Consider the following 27,310-nt stretch of genomic DNA (forward strand, 5'->3'; position numbering starts at 1 on the left):
GCGCCGGCGGGCCGCCTCGCTCCTGCCGGCGTCCGCCGGCCGCCTCCGCGCAGGGGCCGGTTTCTGCCGCCCCGCCAGGGGGCCGGGCAGCGCCGCTCCCGCGGCCTCGCCCCGGGCCCGGCCGGTCGGCAGAGCCCACCTCCCGCCAGGGCGGAGCTGGGCCGCGCCGGGGCGGCCGCGGCTGGCGAGCGGCACCAGCACGCCAGGCGCTGCCGGGGCAGCTATGGCGGCACGCGGGGGGGTCCTGGGGGAGGGAAGCGTCTCCATGACGACGGGTGTAAACAGCGCGGGCGGTGCGGACCATGGCGGCGGGCCGCGCTCCGCCGGGCGGGTAAGGGCCGGGCCGGAGGGAGGGAGGGAGAGCCGGGGAGAGCCCTTGCCCTTCCCGCGGGGCCGTGGTGCTTCCCCGGCCCTGCCACACGTAGAGGCTGGCAGGCCGCGGGCGCTGTCACCGCGCCCGCCGAGAGCCGGCGTCAGAGCGGAGCGGAGGCAGCAGCAGGCCATGGTTTGCCACAGCAGCCTGTCTGGAAGGGTAAATAAACAGCGGGGGAGGCTTATCAAGGACTGCTCTTGGGACTTCAGGGGACAACATTGCTGTAGCAAGGGCTACACTCACTCACAGTGGAGCAAGGAGCTTGTTGAGCAATTCCTGTGGTATTTACCTTGCCATTGTTACTGTTTATAGCCAGCTGTTGCTGATTAGCTACAGTGAGTTTACAGTTTAGAAAGCAGTGCATCTCCCTACTGGTTGTTTTCCATACCATTCCTTTACCAAAGCATCTGCCTCTACCATCAATACGTTGTTCTAGTTAGTCTGAATAGTTCAGAAGAGCTATAAAAGTGAAGAGGTCTCCCTTCTTTTCCTGTCCTGGAAGGGAATGGTGTCTTCTAGTACACAGGTCTTCGTTCCACTGGCTGCCCTTTACCTGCCTTCTGAGAGCGCAGGGCTGCTCCCCGGGTGAGGGCAAGGCAGCTGCCAAAGGCGACTGCAGGACGGGCCAGGCCCTGCCGAGCAGAGCTTACCTCCGGCCCTAGACGAGGCCAGGCAGTGAATCGGGTCCAGGGTGAGCAGCTCAGAGACAGGACTGCAGACAAGGCTACAGTGTAGGTCCAAGGCACATCCAGGAGACAGGGCTGAAGATAGTTACAACTACTAAGTAGCTCAGGCAGGGTGTGAAGGCCTAGGCCTGAGCTTAAATGGAGCTCCTGGACCAACTGGCAGGAGGGTGCATGGGTGAGGGTCTCAGCTGAGGCTGGTCTGGGTAATTAAGGCCCATTGGAGGCTCTGACAACTGCCCGGACTGCCTCAAAAGGAAAATTCTGGTGTGTTCGTGGCCAAGCCTACTTTTCTGTGTATGTCTTAAGCCTCCCTCTGGCACAGCAAAGGCCTAATTTATACCCACAGATAGGTTTTTATCTTCAGATCTCAGACCTGTATGGTAGTCTAAAAGCATGCTATCACTGCCTTTTCTGCTGGAGAGCTCCAATATGGACAGCCATGTCTACACCCATTCAAGAAAATTTACATACAGTAAAAGCAACTTTGATTATACTGAAGTCGTATGTTTTCTACTCTGGGAAGTACCTTTCATCAAACAAGCAAGTTTTTCTTGCTTCAATTTTCCTGGCTTTCACAATGCTGAAAAAGCCATCAGTACCAAATCCAGGCTGTCTGCACCACAGTCCAAGTAACAATCATTCTCACTCATGGGAAAAGTCGTAGGTACTTCTTTTTTTCACTTAATGTCATTGCCTGGGAACAGGCATCTTTTAATTTCCAACCATGGGCCATCTTGTAGTTGGAGACCCTGCTTTTGTCAGGTGAGTTAAAAGCTGTCCTGGCTGGTAGTGTGCTGACTGATGTGGCTGTAAAGATTGCCATTATCTTAAAATCCCATCCTGCAAGAAAAAAAACAAATATATGGTCTTGAGTGGTAAGTGCACTTGGCTTTTATGAAAGCAAATGGAAGCGAAGAGTGCTCAGTACTTTGAGTATCAAACTGGTGGCAAGTTTACCTGCAGATAAGAAGATGCATTTCTGGATAGCTAGGAACCTTATTTTGTTTAAATGCACGAAAAGTGCCCTTCAGATTCTAAAACATGGGTTACTATATGCTTCATCATCTGTTATATATTGGAGACTTTCAAAACACTCTGCAATTCTGACCATAGGCCACTTCATACTCATCCTGCTCCTGGCATGTCCCTGGCCAGCAGAGTTTGATCTTCTCAGGTGTGGCTCCCAGTTGCCGCTGCTTTTCCTTGCCTTCCTGTAGCCAGGCACACAGCACAAGCTTCCACGGCTTCCTCATGCCAGTGGAACTGTGCCATGAAAGCATGTTGTGCCAGGTACAAGCCTCTTGCAAGAACAAAGTGTCTTCTGCGTGTCTATGATCACTAAGCAAAATTAAAAGATGATGCTGGGTTAGTTTTCTGTTGAGGCGATGCCTTAAAGCAGCTTATAAAGACGTCTGATGAGCAGTGGCAGCAGCACAAGGTAAACAGCAGGAGGATACATCTAGGAGGAGGAGATGGTAGGGCTTTTCAAGAGCAGTAAGCTGCTACATCAGCTCACTGTGTCTCAGGGAATCTCACCCCAAAGGAGTGGTTCCTTGGGCTAGCTGACCCAACTGCTTGGGGTTTCCATCTCCGTCCTCACTGCCACCTGCAGAATTGCTCCCCCACTGAGGGGTGAACTTGCATGTTATGTTTTTAGTCGGTCTAAACTGGGTAACTGCAGGTTTTCCCTTGGATTAGCAAACTAAAACAGCTCAGAGAGTTGCCCAGCATAGAGTAGTGCTAACACCACCTAGACATCAGGAGCCTGGGGGCGCGGGGGGGAGAAACAGGACCTCCCCTTTCAGCGGTGCCGAGCTGTTACCACATTTTACAGAGCTGCAGCTTGAGGCTGGGAGATCCAACAGCCCACCAGATATGCTCTCTCACCCCAACGCTGTGCTGGCCCTTGGTGGACTCCTGAAAGCTAGTCCAGCTCACCCTACGCACACCTCCCCAGGAAAGCAGGTGGTTGGAGAGCTAGATCTACTGAAGGTATAACAGCTCCCTGCCACCCGAGCATGAAACCACGCTGGCAGCTGAAGCCAATGCTCAGATATCAAGCCAAGCCTGTGGTCACATTGTGCCAGTGCAGCACCTGCAAATTCACTGTGATCTCTGGATTGCTTTACTATATCACGGCCACCCTAATTTTCCCTAAAATACACATCCAACTGTGTTTATTTCTTAAAAGTGTTTAAATAATAAATAAATAATAAATAAATTAATAATAAATATTATTATTAAATAATATTTATTATTATATTATTATATATTATATTATAATATAATAAATATTATTATTATTAAATAATAAATAAATTAATAATAAGTAAACACAATAAACTGTGTTTATTTCTATACATGCCAGTTTCTAGTCTAGGAAAGAGAGTTCCTGGTTATATTAGGAAAGAGAGTTCCTGGTTCTATTTGTTCCATGGTTTGCCAGTTCTACTGGTTGTCAGGCCATCTGTGCCATGGCATTACTGCCACCCCAGAGAACTGGCTGTGCAGGCACTTTTGGGACCCCAGATCCCAGTTCTTGACCCATGGGTAACAGGTTTTCTGGCTCTGTTTCTAGTCTCTCCTCTTCAGAAGACCAATTCACTCAGCCTCTCCCAGCTGCAGGGTTCAGCCTGGTTTCTCCCATTGGGACAGTGAGGAGGATACCAAATGTTGTGCCAGTTATCAAATAGCAAATCCTGGAGTTCAGCTGCATCACAAATATTTCCATCAGTCCCTCCCTGTGCATTATCCTATCGGGTATTTTCATCCATGAGGCATGTCATAATTGGCTTTTCACCTTAGGTATACATAAACTGGACTCTCAAACTCCAACTGCATATTTAGTTAATTCTGTATATTTTTAAATGTTTCTTTCTTGCCATTGCACAGGACCGCTCCTGAATCTTCCTCTGAGACTCCAGATTGCCAAACACGTATCAACAGTCTGAAATACATCCTGTCCCAGAAACAGAAGACTCCGGTGAGTTGAAGAATTCCAGAGAAACGTCCAAACTTTAGCTAACTTGGTCAACTTTGAATCTTGCTGGAAGCCCAGGGACCATCCCAAACTATTAGAAAGTCAAGCAAGTTCCAATCATTTTAATCTTTCTTTAATATATATATATAGAGAGAAAATCTATATGTTGCTGCTAACTCTTAAATTTCGGATTCAGATGTCATCTTTGTGAATTAATTACTGCATTTTTAAGGGTGGAGGAAAGAGGAGAGGAATATCAACGTTGTTCTTGGCTGCAACCTTTTGAGTGGACATACATGCCAAATACTGAAGCCAGAATTTGACCCATATAGTTTTAGAAAAAAAGAAACCACATGACCGCGTGCTGTTTAATTATAGGATAAGAGCATCCTACAGGAACATCTGCTCCCTAGTATTTTTCAGTCTTAGTAAATAAAATAAATGAGCATGGGGAAAATCTATATCCAAATTATGAGAAAATAAATTCCAGGAACATGTATACCAAGGAACTAATGGGAGGTTAAGGTCTATAAAACTCATGTTATTTATTTTTAGGTTTTTTTTTCATTAGCATTTTGGTTGTGTTTCAGAAATTTGCCACTTCTATGACAAGCTGTATGTGCTACATTAGCACAAGAAATTAAAGCATTATTTTGACCCTAAAACTGGGACATTCTGGAAGCACTTTCCTCATTGTACAAAAGATTTTCAACTCAATAAATTGGAATCTTACTATTTCTCCAATGTAATTTTCCTGCTTCTTGCACTGAAATTAGGGCATTCAAACTTCTGAGGCTTTCCATTTAACTGTTTCAAGGCTTGGTCAGTGTGAAGTTCGGGTTTTGAAAATCAAACCCTCCTGTTTGTCCGTGATTAATTTTTTGTAAATTTTACAGCCAGAATAGGGATGGATTTGTATTGAACAATTGCAAACTGATTAGTTTGTTGTAATAATGAAGATAAAGTAGAGCAATCCAGCGTAGCTGGCTTTTTCTCCCTCCAGAGAAACACTGAGAAAGTTCCGAGATAGAATTTAACAGCCTCTTAAAATTAGCAAGATTTTGCTTTCAGAAGAACTTACAGTTTCTGAAGGAAATTTCATTCATCATGTTCTTTTTACTGTTCCTCAGACCTTATCTTCATTACGTTCTACACTGATGCAAATTCAGCTGTTTTGTGTAGGGTCACCAACCTGCATTTAAAACTCATAATCTATATGAGTTAACCTAGCTCAGTGTGCCCTTACTAGGGCACACTCCAGTGCAAAACTCTGCAGTGGAAAGAAGACCTAAGTCAAACCTGTCATTTTGTTTTTTATCTGGATTAATGCAAGATTCTGATTTGTTTGTGTGATGCTTTGTTTTTCAGTGGTCCTAATGTAGACCAAGAAACCGTTTTTCACCCAAAGATATGAACTCTTTCCCACAATCATGTCATCTAGGCAGCATGAGCAGTAGCTACCAGGAGATTGTTCAGAAGTGTTTAAGAAATGGTACTAGTCTGGGAAGATGATTTCTTCAAAGAACAAAAAAAGTTTACTTGGTTTTTAGGCGTGGTCAGTCCTGGCTGAGAAGAGTTTCAGGCTACAGCCCTTGTCTTTCTATTTGACTGTACTCATAGGCAGTTGTATTGATTCTGGATTTTGGCTCTTTGTTGTGAGTTTGTAGTGCTCAGATACAGGAAAGGGATTTTTTCCTTTCAATCTTTTCAGCTTTCTGCTAGAGGCCATTGGTCCATGTGGCCTGCATTTCCATCTGGGCAGACTGTCCTAAGGAATCACAAACCCTGCTGTGCCCCGGAGGAGAGACGGTCTAGGTAAGTTCAGACTGTACTATTGGTTAAGTCACCAGGATTGCTGGAAACAGTTTTTGAAAATCAAGACCTTACAGAGCAGAACCTTTTCGAGTGCTAGTGAGAACAATGATGTTGGGTTACCCCACAAGACTTCAGCACAACAGAGAAGACATTGCTGGTTTTGACTAGCAGCTCTATAGGAGATGTCAAGTATTTATGTAATAGCAAGTCATGCTTGGTATAAACGTTACCACAAAATGCTATCATTTAATGATTCATTGACCGACATTATACAGGATCCTGTCAGGGCCCCAAGCGCACCAACAGGCTCTGCAAGCTCTTCTCCAGCCCTAGGCATTTGGGTGCCTGAGCTCAAGATCGGTTCTGATATGGCACAGCTGGGTAACCTGGGACTGGGTGCTCTAAAAAGAGCGGTGTGAGAAAGAGATGTGACAAGCCTTTACTCAGGCTCACTCACCTTTTGTTCTTGCCAAGGCTATCATGTAGCCATGTCTATCTTGTACCTCACTGACCCTGGCCTGCTCCCTTGACATCCCAGCTTGGCATTGGACCTTCCTCATCACTGTGGATTTGCCTGACCATCACTGAATGATGGATGACCCTGGCTGCCATCAAGGGGCCTGCTCTGCTGTTCTTCTTCAAGTCCCGTGGCATTGTGCCCTGCTGGGCAGGTCACTGTCCCTGGTTGCCTTGCTGTCACCCTGTGGGGTCCCAGCTCCCCTTGAGCACAGGCACCTAAGCCCCCAGGGGTAGGGGAAGAAGTTCCAGAGCCTGTTGGTGCACTCAGGGCTCTAGCAGACTGCAGGACACAGTTGTGGATGATATAATAAGGATAGTTGTGCTTATTAGTCTTAATTCTAGCTGGTTTTAATATGAAATATGCATGATGACATCCAGCAAAGGGACATTTAGCCTAGAATTTCCTGAGGAACCTAGAACCTCAGGAGATGTAGTATGTTACCAGTTCTCTTTTCAAGTGGCTGTTTTCCTTGACACATTTCAAATAACACATTTATTCTTTTCTGCCACAGAGAACCCACTCACCTGGCTTTTTATATCAAAAAGCATTATGAAGTTCTTAAACTGAAGCATAGTAATAGCAGGATATCTTGAATAGCCTCCTGCTCCATCAAGGAATTTGAAATTGGCCATTGTATGCTTTTTTTTTTTTTACTGTAGTATATATATTCTCTCATGTAAGGGAAAATAATAAAGTCATGCTGTGAAGCAATGGGCAGTAGGAAGAGAACCAAGATCCTTGAGCTGATTTATTATGAGTTTGTTCTTATACATATGACACACATAAGTCCATTCTTTTCCTGTGTATCTGCAGCAATAAACAGGCCCTTCTCACCTTTCCAAAGCCACGATACTTGGAGGAACTGGAGTCCTACTTAAGGAAAGAGCTGCAGTCTCTTGATCTGACTAAAAAGAACTCCCAGGAACTGAAGTTACAGGTCTGATACAAGGTTCTCTTGACTTGAAACTACATGCTGAGGTGGATTACTTAAATTGTACATCCAAAGGAAAAAGCAGATGAGAAGTGTAGGCGCCTGTGGGTAGTATTGGATAAGTGAGTTTGCAGCTCATGTTAGGGAACTTGCACAGAAAGCAGTTCATTTATATGTTGGGTTGCTGTTGTTTGCATGTTGGGTTTATATAGAATCATAGAATAATTTGAGTTGGAAGGGACCTTTAAAGGTCATCTAGTCCAACCCTCCTGCAATGAGCAGGGACATCTTCAACTAGATCAGGTTGCTCAGAGCCCTGTCCAACCTGACCTTGAATGTTTCCAGGGATGGGGCATCTACCACCTCTCTGGGCAACCTGTTCCACCACCCTCATCGTAAACAATTTCTTCCTTCTCTCTAGTCTGAATCTACCCTCTTTTAGTTTAAAACCATTACCCTTTCTCCTATTGCAACAGGCCCTACTAAAAAGTCTGTCCCCATCTTTCTTATAAGCCCCCTTTAAGTACTGAAAGGCAGCAATAAGGTCTCCCCAGAGCCTTCTCTTCTCCAGGCTGACCAACCCCAACTCTCTCAGCCTTTCCTCATAGGAGAGGTGTTCTATCCCTCTGATCATTTGTGTGGCCTCCTCCTCTGCTTCAACAGGTCTGTGTCTTTCCTGAGGACTCCAGAGCTGGATGCAGTGCTCCAGGTGGGGTCTCACCAGAGCGGAGTAGAGGGGCAGAATCACCTCCCTTGACCTGCTGGCCATGCTTCTTTGGATGCAGCCCAGGATACGGTTGGCTTTCCGGGCTGTGAACACACATTGCCAGTTCGTGTGCCGCTCTTCATCCCCCAATACCCCAAAGTCCTTCTCAGCAGGGCTGCTCTCAATCCCATCATCCCCCAGCCTGTATTGATACCAGGGATTGCCCCAACCCAGGTGCAGGACCCTGCACTTGGCCTTGTTGAACCTCATGAGGTTCATGCGGGCCCACTTCTCGAGCTTGTCCAGGTCCCTCTGGATGGTATCTCGTCCCTCAGGCATGTCAGCCGCACTATTCAGCTTGGTGTCATCTTCAAACTTGCTGAGGGTGCACTCAATCCCACTGTCTGTGTCATTGATGAAGATATTAAACAGTACTGGTCCCAGTACGGACCCCTGAGGAACACCACTTGTAACCGATCTCCATCTGGACGTTGAGCCGTTGACCACTACCCTCTGGATGCAACCATCCAACCAATTCATCATCCACTGAACAGTCCACCCATCAAATCCACCTCTCTCTAATTTAGAGAGAAGGATGTTGTGGGGGACCGTGTCAAAGGCCTTACAGAAGTCCAGATAGACAACATCCGTAGCTCTTCCCTTGTCCACTGATATAGTCACTCCATCATAGAAAGCCACTAGGTTGGTCAGGCAGCACTTGGCCTTGGTGAAGCCATGTTGGCTGTCTTGAATCACCTCCCTGTCCTCCACGTGCCTTAGCATAGCTTCTAGGAGAATTTGTTCCATGATCTTCCCAGGCATAGAATTGTTCACATCTTCTTGTGTACTCTACATCTTCTGTAACTGTTCCCATTTTCAAATCAAAGCTCAAGTCTTCAGAAAGACATGGTAATCTAAAATGGATCTGAAACAGAATTGAGTCACTAAATTCCTGAAGATTCCTGTGTAAACCCATAAAGCAGCAAGTATGTAAGTTCCCAAATTTTCACTGCAAACACCCTAATTTCTGAAGTTAGGTTTCTGTATGTGACAAGAAGGGGCTTTCTCATCTAGCTCTTGCCTGACCCTAATCAGGATCCCCAAAATTTGCAGCTTCTAATGGGTCTGATCCTGGGGGGTTTGTTGTGAGTGTTTGAGGATACACCTCATGGAGACATTGAGAACCACCACTTTAATTTGAAACACAGATAGAGTAGGAGTGGGTGCTCCTGTTTTTGTAATACCCTGCAATTTGAGCATTTATGCAGACTGGGAAGTTCAGATTCGATTTTCTCTGCACAAATTAATTCAAATTCTCATTCCCAAAGGAATCCTGTAGTGACAGGGAAAGAAAGTGGTAGATGTAAGAGAATGGAGGGAAACAAAGAGTAACTAATAGCAAGAGAAAATAGAGATCTCATAACTGTGTTTATGCTTTGAAAATATTTTTACTGTCTTACATGACACATTTTATGGTATTTAATAGTGAGGTACACTCAGTGAGAACATTACTTATTGCTAATGAAGTCTTTCCATGGCCCAGGTACAACATGAGAGTTTGACTATCCTCTCTGAACAAGTTTTGTTCTGCTGAGAAGACATCTGCAGAGACACTCTCTCTGCTCTGCAGAGCTTGCCATTTAACTTAACAAAATAGGCAACAAAAGCAGCAATATGATCTTGTTATGTATCTTTAACATCCATATTGTTACTTGAGTTCTAGTCAGCTCCATCTGAACAGTATCATTTTCATTTTGGAGCTGTGCCCTGACAGACTTGATCAAAGCTTCTCTTTGGCCACTAAAATGTTTGCTTGCTCTCCATCATGCTGCGGTGCCCATCCACAGGGGAGAGAACTCCACCTTCATATGACATATTTGGGATGGCAGATAAACTAAAATGTGGTAGCAATATTTTTATACTTATTCTCACTGTCATTAGATGCCATTTGTGTTGGACAAAACAGCTATCTCTGAATTCTGAAAAATGTGCCACTGAATGTTTTCTCAAGCTCTCTTTCTTCTCTCAGCCCTACAGAGAGATCTTTGAATTCTTCATAGACAACTTCAAGACATATAAGCCCTTGCTGTCAGCTATAAAGAATGAATATGAAGTTACTTTGGGTAAGCTCTTGGACTTTGACCTGTGGGGAAAATACACTAATGGAGACATGTTCTTACAGAGCTTACTTCTGTTGGATACATATATGGGATGAACAGCCTAAATAGACATCAACTGGTAAAGCTATCATCTATCTGGTCCGTTAGGTCTGTTTCCTTTTTCGATAAGATGAAGTTGTTGGAGAGGTTTTTTTCCTATAATATTTCAGATTTTAGATTTAGATTTAAGATTTTTAGGGTTTTTTTAAATCTTCATCACATACACCATTCAGGCAACAGCAGTATCTCAAGGTTTTTCTGGGACAATCACATTTGTAGTGGAGCGTATCATACCAGTATATTTGGATACACTTGCTCTGTTAACTTGAAGCTTGAATTACTTCCGAAGCAAGGCAGGGCAGAGAACTGCACTGGCTGTTCCCTGCCCATTCTTAGTGTGCTTTAAACTTTGCTTGGCATTCAGATGCCACAGTGATACCAGTACTTTGTAAACAATCACAGAGGGCTAGAAATAGACTGTAACCAGGAGCTCATTTCACACTGGGCACCGAGTAGCTATCAAATGTCAACAGTTTTCTACTGGGACAGTCTCTTAAAGGATATATATTGTTTATCCCAGTACCTGTTACCTGAGCTACCTAATCATAGTCCCTCGGTATAGACAAAAATCTTTCTTTGCACAGTGTACTTCAACCAGGTGAATAAGTCAATTTTAGTAATCAGATAAAAACATTTTTTTTTTAAATCAGTTTCCTGCCAGAACTCTTTAGTAGACATTTCTTTGCTTCAGCTCCCAGAGAGATTACTGGTGTCCATGCTGTAGCCTATATTGTACTGCTTTCTGAAGCTTTTTTTTTTCCTAAGCATTTATTTACTGACTCCTCCATATTGCTTGGATGTGATATTTTCCTTTTTTTCTTTGAAGTCTCTGGATATCCAGCAAAACATATCTACTATGAAAGCTTTATTTTTGGAAAGCAACTGAATGCCAGTGAACTAATATGCCATGGTAGCAAGTGTACTTGAAGCTCTAAGAATAAAACAAATGGAATATTTTTTTAAAGTTGGGATTGGGATCCTCCCACTTTGCTGTATATTGAGGACTCATTTTCCTAATTACAGATTTTACCTTGCTAACGAGGCCTGCATGATATCCATCCCCTTTTAGCTAAGGGTATTGAATGGGGTTATCTGTAAGTGATTTCCAGGCCTCCTTCTCCCTGCCTAGCACAGACAGCAGCTCACCTGCCTGTCCAAGAAAGCAGTGATCTAATCCAACCCAACAACTCATGGCCACGGAAACTAGAAGGTCCCACTTCCCCAGTCCTGATGGTGCGCTCCCACTGCTTAGGCCGCACCAGCTCTGCCACTCACTGGATGCCTCTATGAGCTCAGTCAACTCACCCAGCAGGAAAAACAAACACCAAGAGCTGCAAAGTTTCCTGTTGGTTTAACAAGCTGAATTGCTCACAAAAGTGTCTGTGCTAAGGAAGAGACAAGAGCAAGTGTCTGAGAGCAGAAAGAGTACAAAAGAAAAAGAAAAGGAAGGAAATTTACTGATTTGTAGAATTGTAATCCTAAGTACTTATCTTTATTCTTAAATTATGTCTGACTGTGCTTAAGAAAAACAACTTCTTTAAAATCTGTGAGAGGTGGCCATTCTGAGGGCTCCTAATGTCAGAATTTTATATGCTGTTTATAGTCCCTCACTACAGTGCTTGGAGTCTTAAGCTGCAGATAAATGGGACAATTTGCTTAGAGAGATGTCTCATCTTAGGTGGAGTCACCTAACATGCATGCTCTATCTGTAGGATTTCACCTCCCTTTGAAATGGTAACTAAACCTCCTTTACACCACAGCATTGTATTTCTCAGCCAACTGGATATTATCTTTGCAATCTGGTTTAGCAGCTGTGTCTTACTTTCTTTTTTCTGCCATCCTGTACTAGCTTAGCCTATATGATGTTTAAGGTGCTCATCACTGCACCCACTGCCGGGGCGGGTTCTCCCCCTAAATCTGCTAGCATTACAACATATTTCCAGTTCAATCAGAATAATCTGGGTTGTTTTTTTTTTTAAAAAAAAGGTATTATTAAATGTTGTCCTAAAACTGTACTGCTTACACTGTATATTTAGCTGCATCATTTTGGCAGCACAACATTTGAAGTAGCTAGCACATGCATAGCTAAGCATGCAGGCCAGAGAAGGCAGCCGCCTCTGATGGGAACAGAGATGTGCAGCCTGTACTGGCTGCTTGGAACTGTGTGTCTTCTGCCAGAACCAGACATACAACTGCAGCTGTAGCTCCTTTGGGTGTGAATGTTGTGCTGAGCCAGTACTGAGGCTTTATGGCATTGTTTCTGGAGTAAATCCCCATGAATGTGAAGGTACTGAGCAGAATTTGGAACATAGCACTATGGAGAAGACAGCCATCAAGTCCCTACAGCTGTTACCTTGATCTGAGATAAAGATTATGTTGCTGGGAGCTCCTTTAAGACAAAGCTGAGTGACAGTATAGGTCTTCATGGTGACGTTATCCACAGCTAAATCCATTTCTTGATTAAAATAATATTTAGGTTGCTATGTCCACAGGGCCTTCACATTGACTCCTTTGTGGTGCTGAGACTTCTGGGTCCATCCAGTAATTCTGTATGTGCAATGAGCTGCACCACAGCCTGAATTTTTTCCAAGTAGGAGAATGTCTGTCCTTTCTTGGCACAGGGAGAGTTATGAGAGGTCATCAGAGAGCTAATGTTCTCAGATTGCACTGGCCAGTGTCCACACTATAAAATAATCACTATGGCAGCCAATGAGTTGTGCTCTAACTTCTGACATACTGGGCAGCTACAATTAAAAATACTGTTGTTCTTAACTTAAAGGGGTTTGCTTGTGGTCAGGAGTCAGTTGTGAAACACTCAAACTACGCCTCAAAACAAGTCTGCTGAAGTTTTAACATGGTCACACTGAGCAACCAAACAGCACAGTGGCAGAATACCTGTACTAATGCTCTAATTTTTGCCATCTCTTGTCCCGATAAAAGTATCATAGTGAAAGAGTTTTGCAAAACCTTTAGCACAGTTATACCCTGGGAAGGAAATTCACACCCAAGTATAATAAGAAAAGTAGTTCCTGTTCTTAGATTTATGTATGCGTTTTAACTTTTAAAATGTAAAATCTGTTGCATAGTATTTGTACATAAATACTAATACTGGGTTTTATCGAGGAGTAAAAAACCTCCAAGTCAGATTATTCAGCATCCACCAGCATTTCTATTCTTCTGTTCAGGAGGAGGAGTGAAGAGTTTTGATTGCTGAATAATGCAGTTATTCACAAACAAAATAAGGCTTGCTCACAGCCCCATTTGAATCACACCATAGCCTGTCTTTGATCATTTTATTCTCCTGGTAGAATTCCATCTAGTCATAACAACAAGCCTCCACACCAAGCAGGTGGCATCAGATGAAATTCTACCATGTAACTGTAACTAGGACGTGGGACCCAAGTCAAGTACTGTCTCTAGGTTCCTCAGGTAAATACGTTTAAGAAAAATTTTCAAGTCAAAGGGGAAATAGCTGAGAGTGAAAAGCACACATTACAGTAGAGAAAGCCAAGAAGAACACGAGTTCTTTAGTAGATGTACTGAAGAGAAAGGCAAAAGAAGAGAGGTCAAGGCATACCTAAAAAGAGGGGAAAGTGGGTAGACAACAAATTTGTATACAAAAGGTTGCATGAGACCATGCATTTGGAGACAAGAAAGCAGATTGAAGTTCATGAAGAACGTGCCTTCACAAAAGAGGGTAAATCGCTAATTACCAGCTGTCTTTAGCCCCATATGTTGCCTGTGCTTAAATGGTGACACCTTCCCACCTAGTGCAACATGACGAAGCCATCAGTGCTCATTATATCTTATCAAAACCTTAAGTACTCAAGAAAACAAAATAAAATACTGTTCATCCTTTGTTTTCCAAACCAGGATAAATAGCATGAGCTGAAATCAGAAATCTTTATGAAGTTCATATGCACAGCTGGATAAACAAGACGATATAATCCTAAAAGATACTACTATCAGTCCTTAGACACTCACCAGGCCAAGCAGTAAAAGCTCTGTGTTCAGTTCCACTTCCCACCAGCACTGTTTTGAGGTTGAATATCCAACAGCCCAGCTGAGTAAAATTCAGGCTTTGTTGCTCATTGTCAGACCCCACCTCTGCTTTCTTTAGCTCATCAGAGGAAGACAATTCGTGCCCTAGAGCCCCTGAAGGCTATGGTCACAACTGTCTCCGAGGATTGCACCCGGCAGATACTGGCACTGCAGGAAAAGGAGAAAGATGAAATAAATATGTTAAAACAAGAGAAACAAAATTTGTTGAAGTTCATTGACAACATGAAGGAAGAAAACAATTCTCTTCAGACCCAGGTAAATTAGACAATGATGAATCAAACGTTTCCCAACTTCAGTTGGATGTATTTTATACATCTGATCTCTTACCTCCCAGCCTCTTGTCCGTTAATGCCAGCAGTTCTGGAGCAGGCACTGAACATCTGGCACAGTAGTGATGCTGGATCTTGGCCAGCTCCAGAGAATATCCTGTTCTCTTGGGACAGGCTGTGCTGCTGCTGTCAGAAGTCTTCACTTGTATCTCTTGTCCCATCTGGCTCTTCCAGTGTCACATTTGAAGATGGGAGGAAATAAATTTCTTCCTGGTAATCATGTTTTAAGTTCTTGTGTAAAAGTACGTACACTCTTTTACAACATTGTACCCTTAGCATCTTTAAATCTGTATCATTCATCTTACTGCTGGTGTGCTCATGTTGATATCTATAGGCAAGATTAGTTAAGTCTTTCTAATTTAAATTACCACTTTATACAGTTCTTGAACAGTTTCAGCTACTCAGGCTGAAATGACAGTGCTGCTGGAGAGCAGCAAGAGCAGGGCTGCTGCATGAGAAAGGACGAGCCAGGAGCTGACGGCAACTGCAACGCAGTCAGAGCCCCACCAACCAGGGCACATTCTCACAGCACCAAGCAAGGGGCTGGTAGCAGTTGTCCTCAGCAGTTCCAGATGAGGCATTTAAGCCCAGGTCCATCTGTCAGGGGAGGAGGAAGCAAGCACTCAGGAGCAACAGAAGACAGGGCCAGAGTCAGGACTGGAGACAAAACTGCAACAGACATCCAAAGGGGTCCATCCAGGAGAAGAGCTACCTACAACATCAGTCCAAGGTCCAGTTAGGATACAGAGACAGGACTGGAGGCAGATACACCTACATCATAGCTCAATACAGACCAAAAGCCTCGGCCTGAGCTTAAACAGAGCTCCTTGCCTGTGGGCAGATGGTATATGGTTGGAGGGTCCAGCTGAGGCTGATCAGGACAACTAAGGTTTTTGGGGCCCTGACAGCTACTGTAGCTAATTCAGGAAGTATCAAAGAAGTGTTAGTTGGAAGGAACATCTAGAGTCTCCAGCCCAGCCTCCCATGTGAAGAAGAACTATTGCCTATGTTACATCAGATCAGCCATGAACTTGTCTGGCTTGAGTTTTGAGATTCTCCCAGGATGGTGATCCTCCACCTCCCTGGGCAGCCCGTTCCAGGGTTGTACCATCCTCCTGGCAAAAAATGAGCAGGAGGAAGAAACAAATTGTCCTTGTCACACAGCAATTCTGTTGTAGTCGGAGGTGTGATAACAGCATGAGGAACTCTACCTGAACTTCCTTTCATCCACTAGTTTAAGTACTAAGTGGCAAAGGTGAAGAAGAACAAGCTTCAGGACAGACTATGTAGGCTCCCTATTCATCTAGCTAGCACTTGGTGAACCTCAGAGGCTTTGGTTTCACTAGCTAGATCAAAATGCTCATAAATGCCTCTTCCATTTGCAGTCCTACAACTAGCCAGTTCCACTTGTTACTCACAGGCCTCAGTGCTTCATAGAGCCATAGAGAACCTTCTCTGAAAGGAGCAACCAAGAATTTATGCGAAGTTATACTTGCCTTACCTAAGAATAGAGCCCAGAGTCCAAATTCTAGTTTGGGCTATTTAAGTTTTGCAATTTGGGTGAAGGATGTTAGGAAAAATAATTCTGCTAAAAACAGAATTCCATTTTCGAGACAGCATTCAAACATTCTAAATGTGGCATGGTTAGATATTCAAAAATTCCTTGGAAGGATCCACCTAAGCTGCTGACTTGTCTGCTGGTGGCAGTGTGGTTGTGGCTATGATGGTGTAGGGACACAGGCAAAACAGTATTGTTACAGAGGACTTGTATTTTTATGAGACTAACAGAATTCAGAATTCTCATCAGAATCAGACCAGTTAGAGTTCCCCAAGGCACTAGCTGTCTTCTCAGAAACAAGTAAAACACCAACTTGATTCATTCCCTATCCAGCAGATTAGGCAGGCGTTGGCAGTGACAGCATGTGATCATGTGATGATGTATATAATTCACTCTCTAGAAGGCTAAACACTCAGACGGAGCACCCTTTTGCACACTACATCTGAGTCTGAACTCTTCTGTCATATTTCCATCCGGTCCATCCTTTTCTACAGTGTTATCTCTTGCCCACTCTCTGGCTGCAGTTTTTCCCATTTTGCTTCTCTTGTCCCACTCTGTGCTCCTTAGTTTCTGCTCTAGACCCACCAAACCAGCCCAGGAGTTCCCACTGATGCCATGCTCCTGATCAATTCAAGCCTCTGTTTCCTGTAGGTGGAGCATCTGCAGACAAGCGTAGCTGAGGAGTATGCTCGCTATCTCAATGAGTACGGTGCCCGCAAACTGCTTCTAGCAAAACTGAATGATATGCATAATGAACGGCTGGACATGACACGTCACCAGGTCCAAGGTAGAGAAAGCAGATCTCTGTAAGAACCTGTCCTGCACAGAGACCCAAATGCACATCCATGGGTACAGCACTGCAGTAAAAATTCAGAGTATCTGTCTCTAAAATATCTTCAGATATGCTTTGATTCTTAAAAGAAGTTAGACAAATTCATGGCCAAAAAGTCCATAAACAGGTAGGAAAGGGAATAGGCAGGGATATACCTAATAGACTGATCTGATTCAGTAGGTAAGTCATTGCTTGTATTCTCATACGCTGTTGCTTAGCACAACAGGTAAATTGAAGGCAGCAGCTGCCCAGTGTGAAGGTTCCTTGGTTTTTTGACTCCAGTGCCAACTGTCAGCACATCTCACCCAGCCACAGCTGCCAGCTTTGTGCCTGTCCACAAGGACAGACAAAACTGGTGAAACTCAGGTGTCACAAATACCTGGCACAGAGGTTACTCTGTTGATCCACAGTCTGGTTACAGGTGCCCATAGTGCTACTGCTTCTTACTTGCTGGCTGTAGCGATTGCATCTGTGTAAGGCTCTCCCTGCCTGTGATCCTTTCCGTTCATCAAAAGCAAGCCTGAGCCTTTGAATATGTATGTGTGCATGGGAGAGGAGGCAAGACAGTGGGTGGGAATGTGAACGCTGCAATATGCTCCTGGACTTGCAGTTCTTTAATAATAATACAGTCTACACCCATTCAGCTCTTGATGACCTCTTGTAAGGTTATGTGGTCTAAAAGCTTAATAGACAATTTAGAAAACTGCGACTGCAATTTTACTGTCATGGGTTTTCATCAATGGCTGTTGTTTAAAGACATCAAGGATGAAGATGTGGTGAAGTTAACTTTGGCATTAAAGATAGCTCGGCAGGACCTCACAAAAGCCCAGGTGAAGCTGAACACAGTGATAGCAGACTACGGAGATGTTGTGCCCAGGAGAGATTTTGAATCACTGGAGAAAAAATACTCTGATTTACTTCAGGAGGTGAGCATAGGCTCCTAATTTGCAAGCTATACCACATAAATACAAACATAACATGATGCTTCTGTATTCAGATTGGGATAGCGACTCAGTAAACCTAGAGCTCACATATGGGCATTTCTTTGGGCTTTGTATATACATGAAAAGCCACTGTCCTCTAATCCCCAAAAGCTCCCTGTCTATTGGAATCTCATACTACCAGAGCACTCAAAATTAGTGTACCATCACAAACCCTTAACATCAGTTTTAGATTAATTAGCACAGTAAAACTAATAATGGCCCACAGACCACCAAGAGCCCACAGATTACAGCTTGAGAACTACCGTCTGAAGTCATCATATATATAAATAAATGAACTAGGTTCACCTCACATACATTGCACAGTTTTGTCCAAACCATGGCTAACTGAAACTACTGCTGGGCTACTAATGCTTATCTGTCTAGCTGGGGTTTTGCCTTTTCCAGTAGTATTAAATGGCTTCTTTAGCCTACTGAAACTCCAAGGTCATCAACCCAACTGTGGGGCTGATCAATGCATTTTCCAGCTGTGAAAGAACTGGACTAGGTTCCTCATGTTCTATCTGTTTGCTGCCTTTTCAGAATAAATGTTTGCTTGGCTTGCACTGGAGATGCACAGGACCAATGCCATGTCACATGCAGGACAACGAAGGGATGACACACACCAGTGGCTAGGATGGGGTCTGCTTCCAACCCCGCAGTGGCAGAGTAACAGGAGGATGAAAAAGAGAACACATTGGATCCCACCACATAGTGCACAGCTGTGAAGAGGGATGAATGAAAAAGTCCATTAAGGCAAAAAAGTACTGCCCACCTTTGTGCTTCAGAAAGGCAGTGCTGGGCTCTCCCAGATGCATTTGGGCTGTTGGCAGCTCCATTGGCAGCTCCATTCCAGCCCTGACCTTCAGCATAGCTTGACCCACTGCTCATGTCCCTACATCATGGCATAATAAATACAGACACAGCCCTCAAAACCCAGACTAGAGCTGTGGTTACCTCTGAATCACGATGTACCTTTGTAGTAGTAGAGCAAAGATAAATCATATAAAAAAGAAACACTTTCTAAATAAAGTATAGTGGATCTGAAGGGGATGCATGTAAAAATTTCTAGAACAAAACCCTATGTTTCTCTTGCTCTCTCCTAGTGGATTAACATCTATTTTTAAACACAGAAATAGGTATAAAAGGGTCATTGAAATGTTTTGTCAGAAGTTTTTGTAAATGATAACAATAAAATTTAATAAATGATTTATTTTTCTTCTGATCTAGAAGTAATTAGCCAGGGACAGCTCTCCGTAAGTCTATGGACTACACTGACTGCTCACCGAAGCTGTCTGACAACAACAGAAAATTTCTGTTACTTGGGTTAGTTTGTTACAATCCTCCTTTCTGTATACTTTAGATGAAGACTCTGCAGAAGGACTTTGATCAGCTCCATAAGGAATATGAAACACTGCTGGAAATCCACAGAGAGACTGCAGAACAGCGAGACAACTTCTGCGCAGAACTCCAGCGAGTTCAGCACAACTGCACACCCCGGCCAAACTGGGCAAAGTGTTCAGGTGCCAAATGTATTCAGCAGTGGTTTTCTTAAGGCATCTCATCTTTAAACACTTTGCTATGGTGCATTTCTTACCTGCAACACCCCATTTTCTCGTAGGCTTTTAGGCAGTGGGCTGAGTCAAGAGAGGAGCTTGCAGGGTATTCCACTTTGCCTTAGACATCTTAGGAGACAAACTGGATGTCTAGAGATCTGTATCTATGATAAGGCTCCTAGTGGGAGTCACACAAAAGCAGTATACATGGGTGCATTCTCCTCTTCTCAGTGTCTTTTTGCTGTTGCAGAGGTGATTCCTGGTGGAGCTGACCGGTGGGGCTGTCTGGCTGAGGGGAAGACCAGTGATCAGCTAGTGGATGTGCTCCTGGAAGAAATAGGAACAGGAGCACTAAAAGAGATAAATGTCTTCCCTGGATGGGTATGTGTAAGCTTTCTTCTCTGCTTGTTTCCACTGAGATTAATTGGCAATAAATATCCATTAGAAAGGTGGGAGAATTGCTTTCACGGCTGGTGTCTTCAACGTGCACCTTCCCATTAGTGTAACCACCAAAATCTTTAAAGCTAGGAAAACCCAGGTGCAGTAGAAAAGCTGAAACTGAGTGTGAGCATACTGAAGACACAGCTGAAGTAGCCACGCTTTACAGTCAATCATCGGACATGCAGATAGTACTAGCGGGCCAGAGCCCCTTACTAATGCTCCACTATATGGCTGAAACAAATTAACAGCTTCCTGCTGCTGAAGCGCCTTGTCCTTCTCCCCTGTCCCTACCCCGTGGTACTGGCTGCAGCAACAGGAAAGTATCCAGCAGAGCAGTATTCGTTTTTTCCCAGGTTAGTTCTCTGCTGATGAGATGAACTCAGACAAAGCACTAGAATGACTAAGAGTAAGAAGCAAGACTACATAGCAGGGAATGACTACTTTTCGTGGCATCAGGAAGTTAATTCAACTCACACTGTCCCATTGCACTGCACCCCAGCACGTGAGGGAATCAGGAAATGATACAGGGACAAGGAAATGTTACAAGGATTCTTCACATCATGCCAAGCATGACTGTATCCAAAGGTGTTCTCAGGGACAGAGTAGCATTTCTTTGGTCCTTCAACATCTCTTCCTCAGCCTTTCCAGAAGCTTGAACTGTTTGCCCTGCCATTCCTCGAAGATATTTCCAAGGAAGGTCTTTCCTCTTCTGTTTTTGCTGGGCAGAACCTCTCGCACAGTCCCATTTTGTCCATCCTGGAGCACTTGAGACACACTGCAGAGGTGCTGACAGATGTGTTTTATAGTACTGGGAATGAGACCCACACAGATGACTCATTTTAATGGCTTTAGATGCTGAGAACATGGCTTTAGTGCTGCATCACTGCCAGTGAGGCAAATGCCTTACCTGTATCTGTGTTTCTTTTCCATTACTTAGGGCAAAGGTGACAAGGTGCCTGTGTACCTGAGGCATGAAGGTGAAGTCAAGAACAAAAAGCTGACTAAGAAGGATGTGGTGAACATCCTGAAGGATGTCTGGAAGGAGAAAATTGCACTAGAACAGCAGGTTTGTCCCATTTTCCTTCTCCACAAACAGCATTTGCTATGGCAGTCAGTCCAGTTTGGAAAGCCAGGGTCTCACCCATGTCCTGCCTAGTGTCTCATCTGAATCAAGCTGCATCATAAAACATTGTAAGAACAAACCGCCTCAGCTGGCAGTAACCCCATGCCTGGCAGGGCTCCCCAGGGATCTGACTCACGCGTTAGGACAGTATCACATGGATAACTGCAGTAGCTCCATCCCAGGCCTAAGAGGCTTCTTCTGCAGCTCCCGGGACAGCTGAGTGCTCATGAAGCAGCTGATGCCCAGCCACCACTTGCAAATTCAGAGGCATTCAGGAAAACAAAGTCAGCACTAGTTGCTGTGATGTCCGGGGCTGTAAACTGCAGTGGTCCAGCAGCTGTTGCAAGAGCAGCTTGAGCTGTCCCTGAAGATTCCTCCACAAGGCAGGGTGCCCAGGGAAGGAACCACTGCAGCAGTCACCCTGAGCTAAATCAGCCATGCTCTTGAGTCTGAGACCTTAGCTAGACTGACTGCTGCTATTCTGGGGTGTGATGGTGCTCTGCAGACCAGCATGCCATCATGACTATGCAGTGTCTGTTCTTAGGTGGTGGAAACCTCAGCAACATCCCTGCAGCCAAAGCAAGGCCAAGGTTTTTTGCTGGGTTGATTTTAACCCATGTCAATCCGTTATTAAACTCCATAGTGTTTGTGCCCATATGAGAGAGGAACAGGTGGCACTGGAGGAAAAACGGGGAGCAGGGACAAAAAATAATTTATATTGATGAATGAATTGATATAAAAGCACTTTGGTTTTGTTACACAAAAACCAGAGAATTTCCCCTTCTTTGTCCAGGGTGGGTTGGGAGTGACAACTGGAGGTCAAAGGGGTGAGGGAGGTGTGTGTTCTCTGCCAAGGCAGACATTATGGGTTGCCTGTCTGGGGCAATACAAGACTCAAAAAGAGGATAAAAGTGGCTGTTTAATTCTTCCCATGTTAGGGACAAGTATGATACCATCTCCCCAGATACTGGACAAGCCCTGTTACTGTGCCTCAGTCATATGAGAGCAACCTTGAGAGAGGCAGAGTCACTTTACAGATTTCTTCTCTTGAGCTGGAAGCCTAGAAACATCTCTGAGATCATCCCTAAATGGCTTAATGTTTTCTATGGCAGCTGTCTTTTACTTTCAGCTTGATTTCCTGGGGAAACAGCATTGCTGCAGTCACTGTCTGGCTCTACTTTTCTCCAACAACTGCTGCCATTTCTCAACCCATGAGCCAAGCTCAGCTAAATCTGACAGAGGGGTAGCAAGTTCCTACATATTTCACAAAAATAGGTAGGGGAAGAGAGACTTTATCAGTGGTCTCAGCAACAGAAGAGCTTCATTGTAAACTTACCCACATTTAGAGAACAAACCTGGGAGAAACATTTTGAATGATCTAATAATGGGGAAGACTCCAGCCAGCACTAGCACTGTATTAGCACTGTGTGAGATCCCCAAAAGACAGACATCTGTACACAAGATGTATAGACATCTGTATACAAGATCTGTACACAAACAGCTAGAATCAAATGGGCAGATTTGATTTAGTTCTGCTGCTTATGGGAGTTACTCACTTGTTATTCACAGACAGGGAAGCGATCCAGTCTTCCCGAGTTCTTTCTCAGCTACCTCCAGGACAAGTACGGAGATGCCGCTGCCATGGAATGGTCTTACACCCTCTATGAGAACATGCGACTCTGTCGATCAAACCACATCCTGAGCTCATTCTATGACATGCTCACTGGGAAGGTAGGCAACCTGTAACCCAATGCCACACCTCTGCCCAGACATCCCTGCTGTGACAGGCAGCAGGCAAGGGAAGTGTTGAAGCAAAGCAGCTTCAACTCCTATTCCTCCCCCGGGAAGCTGTGCCTTCTCACAAGAATAAAAGTAAACACTGACACACACTAGAGAAGGGAATCCTGTCCGTGCAAGACATGGCAGGCTCTTACTGCTCCCAAAAGAGCTTCTAGAAGACCCCATTTCTTTCAGACACTTTAGTCACATCGTATCTGCTCTCTCTGATGAGAGGCTTCTGTTTGCAAGACTTACATGCAAGCCTCATTCTCTCAGTAGGTCTTCCCTGAAACAGCTCATGGTCTGTCCCTGTGCAGTGCTTGTGAAGATCAGGACACAATCTCTGAACTGCAGCACCGTGCAAGCCCTGGCAGCCTTGCTCCCTGCTCCCCAGCCCCATGTCACAGCTGGAGATCTCTAGCTATGTGGCCACATCTTTCCATCTCCTGTAACACAAAGACATGTAGCCCCCCCCCAGGTCCTCTTATACTTGCCCTACTTATGTCTTGCTTGGAAATGGAAAAGTGGCTGGGACCAAGTGCCACCATCTGGGCAGGGAGGCTGCTGCCATTCTGGGGGATCCAGGGCATGTATCTGCACCTGAGGGTTTAACAGTTTAAGCAAGTTGTTCAGCAAGAAGCCACTGTGAACAGCCACCCTGCAAGCCACTGTGTTGCTTGCTTAATTATTTGTAAATCACTGAAAGCCACTCAGGTAAAAGTTGCCTTAGAAGCGAGCACAGTCCTTTTGCAGTTTTGCTTCCCTCTTGAAGGTAGTCCAAGAAACAGACGGGCCCGTTACTGACCTGTGAACCTTCCCTGTTTCACAGGTGGGCGAAGAACAGTATCACGGCCAGAATCAGCTGATTTCCAACCTGCAAAAGGAGCTGGCTGCCTGCGACAGCTCAAACAGCGGATCCCTGACCAGCAAGCAGTTCAGGCAAGAGGCCGACTGTTGCCCACCGAGCTCTGCTCACATCTGGCACACGTCAGATGTTGTGATATACTGAGTCTGTCTGCTTTGCTTATCTGCCAGCACAGGCAGGGGAGGAGGATTCTTCTGTCTTTTAAATTCCTGTGCAGACAGCTCTAGCAAGTCTATATGTGTTAACCTCTGCATTGGGTTTAGAATAATGTGAATACTGCAAGTTTTGAGTAGTGCAACTGAAGAGGCCTGAGAGTGGCCATGGGGTGCTTCACACATGCAGTGGGACAAGCTGGCAGCCCCTGCACCCTGCCACGCTCCCTGAGGGGACACGGGACCCTACGCAGTGCTCCCACAAGCTCCTATTGTAGGTAGCAAAATTCACAGAAATGCTTTGTGACAGGTGCAAGGTTGGTCAGTCTTCTCCCAGTTAATCAATCAGCTGTGCCTTCATAAGTGAAACTCTAAGTACAGCATTTCTTTGGGCAATAGCACAGAAGAGAAGCATCAGCCATTTCCAGCACTTAACTGGGAATGCGGCTCTGGTACAAACATGCTAACAAATTCAGTCTGGGCTACCAGCTAAGCCATACTCACAGTTGCATTCAGAGTTTCCCACATGGCTTAGCATCCAACGCTTACCTGAGTCCTAAGATCTGCTGAAAGCTTTGCCCTTTTTTTACACGTGCTTTTTGAAATGTGTTTCTCATGAAAGCAATGAATTTTTTAAGATCTGCTCCATGGAATACGTGCACAGACTGGTAGCCTAAAAAACAGCCAGCCACACTGGCAGTCATTAAGTGCTCATACTGTAACAGCATACACACTTCAGTCCGTGTTGCCTGTCTCCATACAGCACGGCTGTGAGAGAAGCTTTTCCCCTGAAAAGGAAAGAGTCAATCCAAGAACTAGTGGATGCCAGCAGGTACAAGCTGGACAGCACTGAAGACCTCATCAACTACATATCCTTATTCAAAGAAGTAAGCTGATGTTACTTAAGTTTTCCTTTTGATTCAAAGTAAGCCTAATTTAGGGCTTAAATTAGTCTTATCAGACTAACTAGCCTTATCAGACTAACAAAGTTGCAGTGCCCACCACAAGCTCTAACACCCAAAGGCCATCTGCAGACAACAGCAATGCAAGCTTGTGCCTTTTCTGTGATAGTTTTTCTTCCATATTCTCTCTCTTTATTCCCACTTTTCATGTGGAAATTCCATTTCTAGGAGACCTGAGTTATTTTAATACACATTGGGGGGCAGCTCCTATCCAGACTGGAACACGTGTTCAGTGCTAACGCACCTGTAATTCCTTCCAGGATGAGGAGGGGAATGCTGAACCTTTCGTTGCAAAGCTCAGGAGCCAGTATGTCAGGGAGAAGCACGAGTACCTGAGACAGCTGAAGAACAAGCTGGGAGACTTAACGTAAGTACAGAGGGAAGGGGCTGCTGGGGACAGCAGATCAGGACAGCGCGTGCAGAGGGAACCCCCCTGTGGATACAGGAGCGTGTGGCTAGCACAGGGCCCCTTGCACTATCAGAGGGCCCCAGCTGTGAATATTGCAGGAAATACCAAAACCTGGCTGAGTCCTGCTCTACAGAACACTGCACAGTGTCAGTTCTTGACCCAAGGGACTTGGATATGGCAGGCAGTGAGCAGAGAGGATTGGTTGTACCAATAATCCCTTTGAGTACTCGAAGCCTCATATCTCAACACTCCTCAGCTCTCCAAAACCAGCAGTAAAATCCTGTACATCCTCAGAGGCTGGTTCTGAGGAGTGGGAAGAGTGAACAGGACTGACAACTGCAGATTTAAAGAAATAATTCTACCTTAAAACAAGATAAACAAGAGGCAGTTACTGCGTAGGAAAAAATGGGTGGTGCCAGGCACTGAGCACTGAGGGGAACACTGAAGATGGGTGGATGCCCATGAAGTACTGTCCAATGTGGGCACTGAATCAGCAAGGGAAAAATGTAGTTGCGTAACAAAGGATATCACAGTGCACAGAGTGAATTTAAGGTCTTCCCAGGTTATCACAAGTCTAACATTTTTTAACTTCTGTTCAGTTTGAAATTTAGTACTTAGCAGCCTTTATTATGTGTGTATTTAAAAAACAAAGGGATACTAGTAGAGGCAGAGATAACAATATCAAGACATCTCTGCTCTGCAATTCAAGCAGCATGGATTCTCACTGTGGCACAAATACATAAATATTCCTTTCACGTACCACAGCATAGCAGTGACTGAGTTGTTTTTGAACAGAGAGGTGAACGCAGATGATCTGAAGACTGCCTTCTGCACAATCGATCCCAATATTGATGATCAGACACTAGATACCTACATTGGCCTGGCTTATCAGGTCCGACGAGAACAGCCAGACCAAGAAGTTGTCCCTGTGGAAACTGCACTTGAGAGACTACTCGCTGGAGATGTGAGACGAGTAGGGCCCTCACCCCGGGAGGGAAGAACAACAGACTTCGAAGGAGAGTAAGGAGACTTCCAGAATTAAGAATAAATGGACGGTTTGATCTTCAGGTTTGGATACCAAACTGAGAATCGGAATTACTGCGCTAAATACTTCTTCCCGTGCATACAGAGATACACCTAGTGACTCACAGTAGAGAGGATAGGCTAGCTTGAACTGTCAGAAGCACTTTCAGCAGTGAAGCATTCCAATACAACTTCGCAGCCGATGCAGTCATTTCAGCTCAGTGAGACTTGCAGTGGGAGGCTGCCTGATGCCCAGACAGAGGCTGCACACCCCCATGGCACTGGGGCACTGTGGGGTGTTGGGCTTTCTGCTTGGTGACAAAACAACTATGCTCCAGTTGCTACAGTATGCTACAGTCATTACTGGAACCTGAGAAGCCACCATCAAACTCCAGGCTGCAATGTGGCTGCTTTAGCCCTTTGGCCTTATGGTTCCTTGGCTCAAAGAGGGAGGGTTTCAAAGGAACATTTCCAAAATAAGGTGCCATCAGCACAGTCAGGGTGCAAGTGAAAGGTGAATTCAGCCCATGGCAGGTTTGCTATCATGCCTGTCCCCAAGGATACTTTTATCTTGGTGTAGCTGCTGTTGTCCAGTATGAAGTCACTTTCAAAGAAATTCAAGTGCTGCCCCACAAGTAGGTTTAACCGAACTCTGAGCTGGAAAAGTAATCCAAGCACAGAAACACTGAAATCTCTCTTCAAGGAAGACACCACATGCATTGGCCGAGAGTGTTGATCTGCTGGAGGGTAGGAAGGCCCTACAGAAGGATCTGGGCAGGCTGGATTGATGGGCCAAGGCCAACTGTATGAGGTTCAACAAAGCTAAGTGCCAGGTCCTGCACTTGGGTCACAACAACCCCATGCAACGCCACAGGCTTGGGGAGGAGTGGCTGGAGAGCTGCCTGGTGGAAAAGGACCTGGGGGTGTTGGTTGACAGCTGCCTGAACATGAGCCAGCAGTGTGCTCAGGTGGCCAAGAAGGCCAATAGCATCCTGGCTTGCATTAGAAA

The 27,310-nt window shown here is 44.9% G+C and overlaps 1 protein-coding gene across 1 annotated transcript; it reads left to right on the forward strand.

Annotated features, from left to right (window-relative positions):
• The first annotated feature begins 286 nt into the window (after window positions 1-286).
• On the forward strand, window positions 287-27,237 carry TSNAXIP1 (translin associated factor X interacting protein 1). Its single transcript, XM_082320045.1, has 16 exons — window positions 287-331; window positions 3,952-4,042; window positions 5,751-5,854; window positions 7,188-7,311; window positions 10,041-10,134; window positions 14,351-14,547; window positions 16,831-16,966; window positions 17,768-17,937; window positions 19,355-19,514; window positions 19,798-19,928; window positions 20,926-21,054; window positions 22,681-22,842; window positions 23,720-23,829; window positions 24,671-24,794; window positions 25,130-25,236; window positions 26,074-27,237. Exons 1-16 carry the CDS (start codon window positions 303-305, stop codon window positions 26,300-26,302), a joined length of 2,097 nt encoding a protein of 698 aa, XP_082176171.1. The 5' UTR covers window positions 287-302; the 3' UTR covers window positions 26,303-27,237.
• The last annotated feature ends 73 nt before the right edge of the window (window positions 27,238-27,310 follow it).

This window comes from Platalea leucorodia (genome assembly GCF_965183815.1).
Source record: "Platalea leucorodia genome assembly, chromosome: 8".
Classification (NCBI taxonomy): Eukaryota; Metazoa; Chordata; class Aves; order Pelecaniformes; family Threskiornithidae; genus Platalea; species Platalea leucorodia.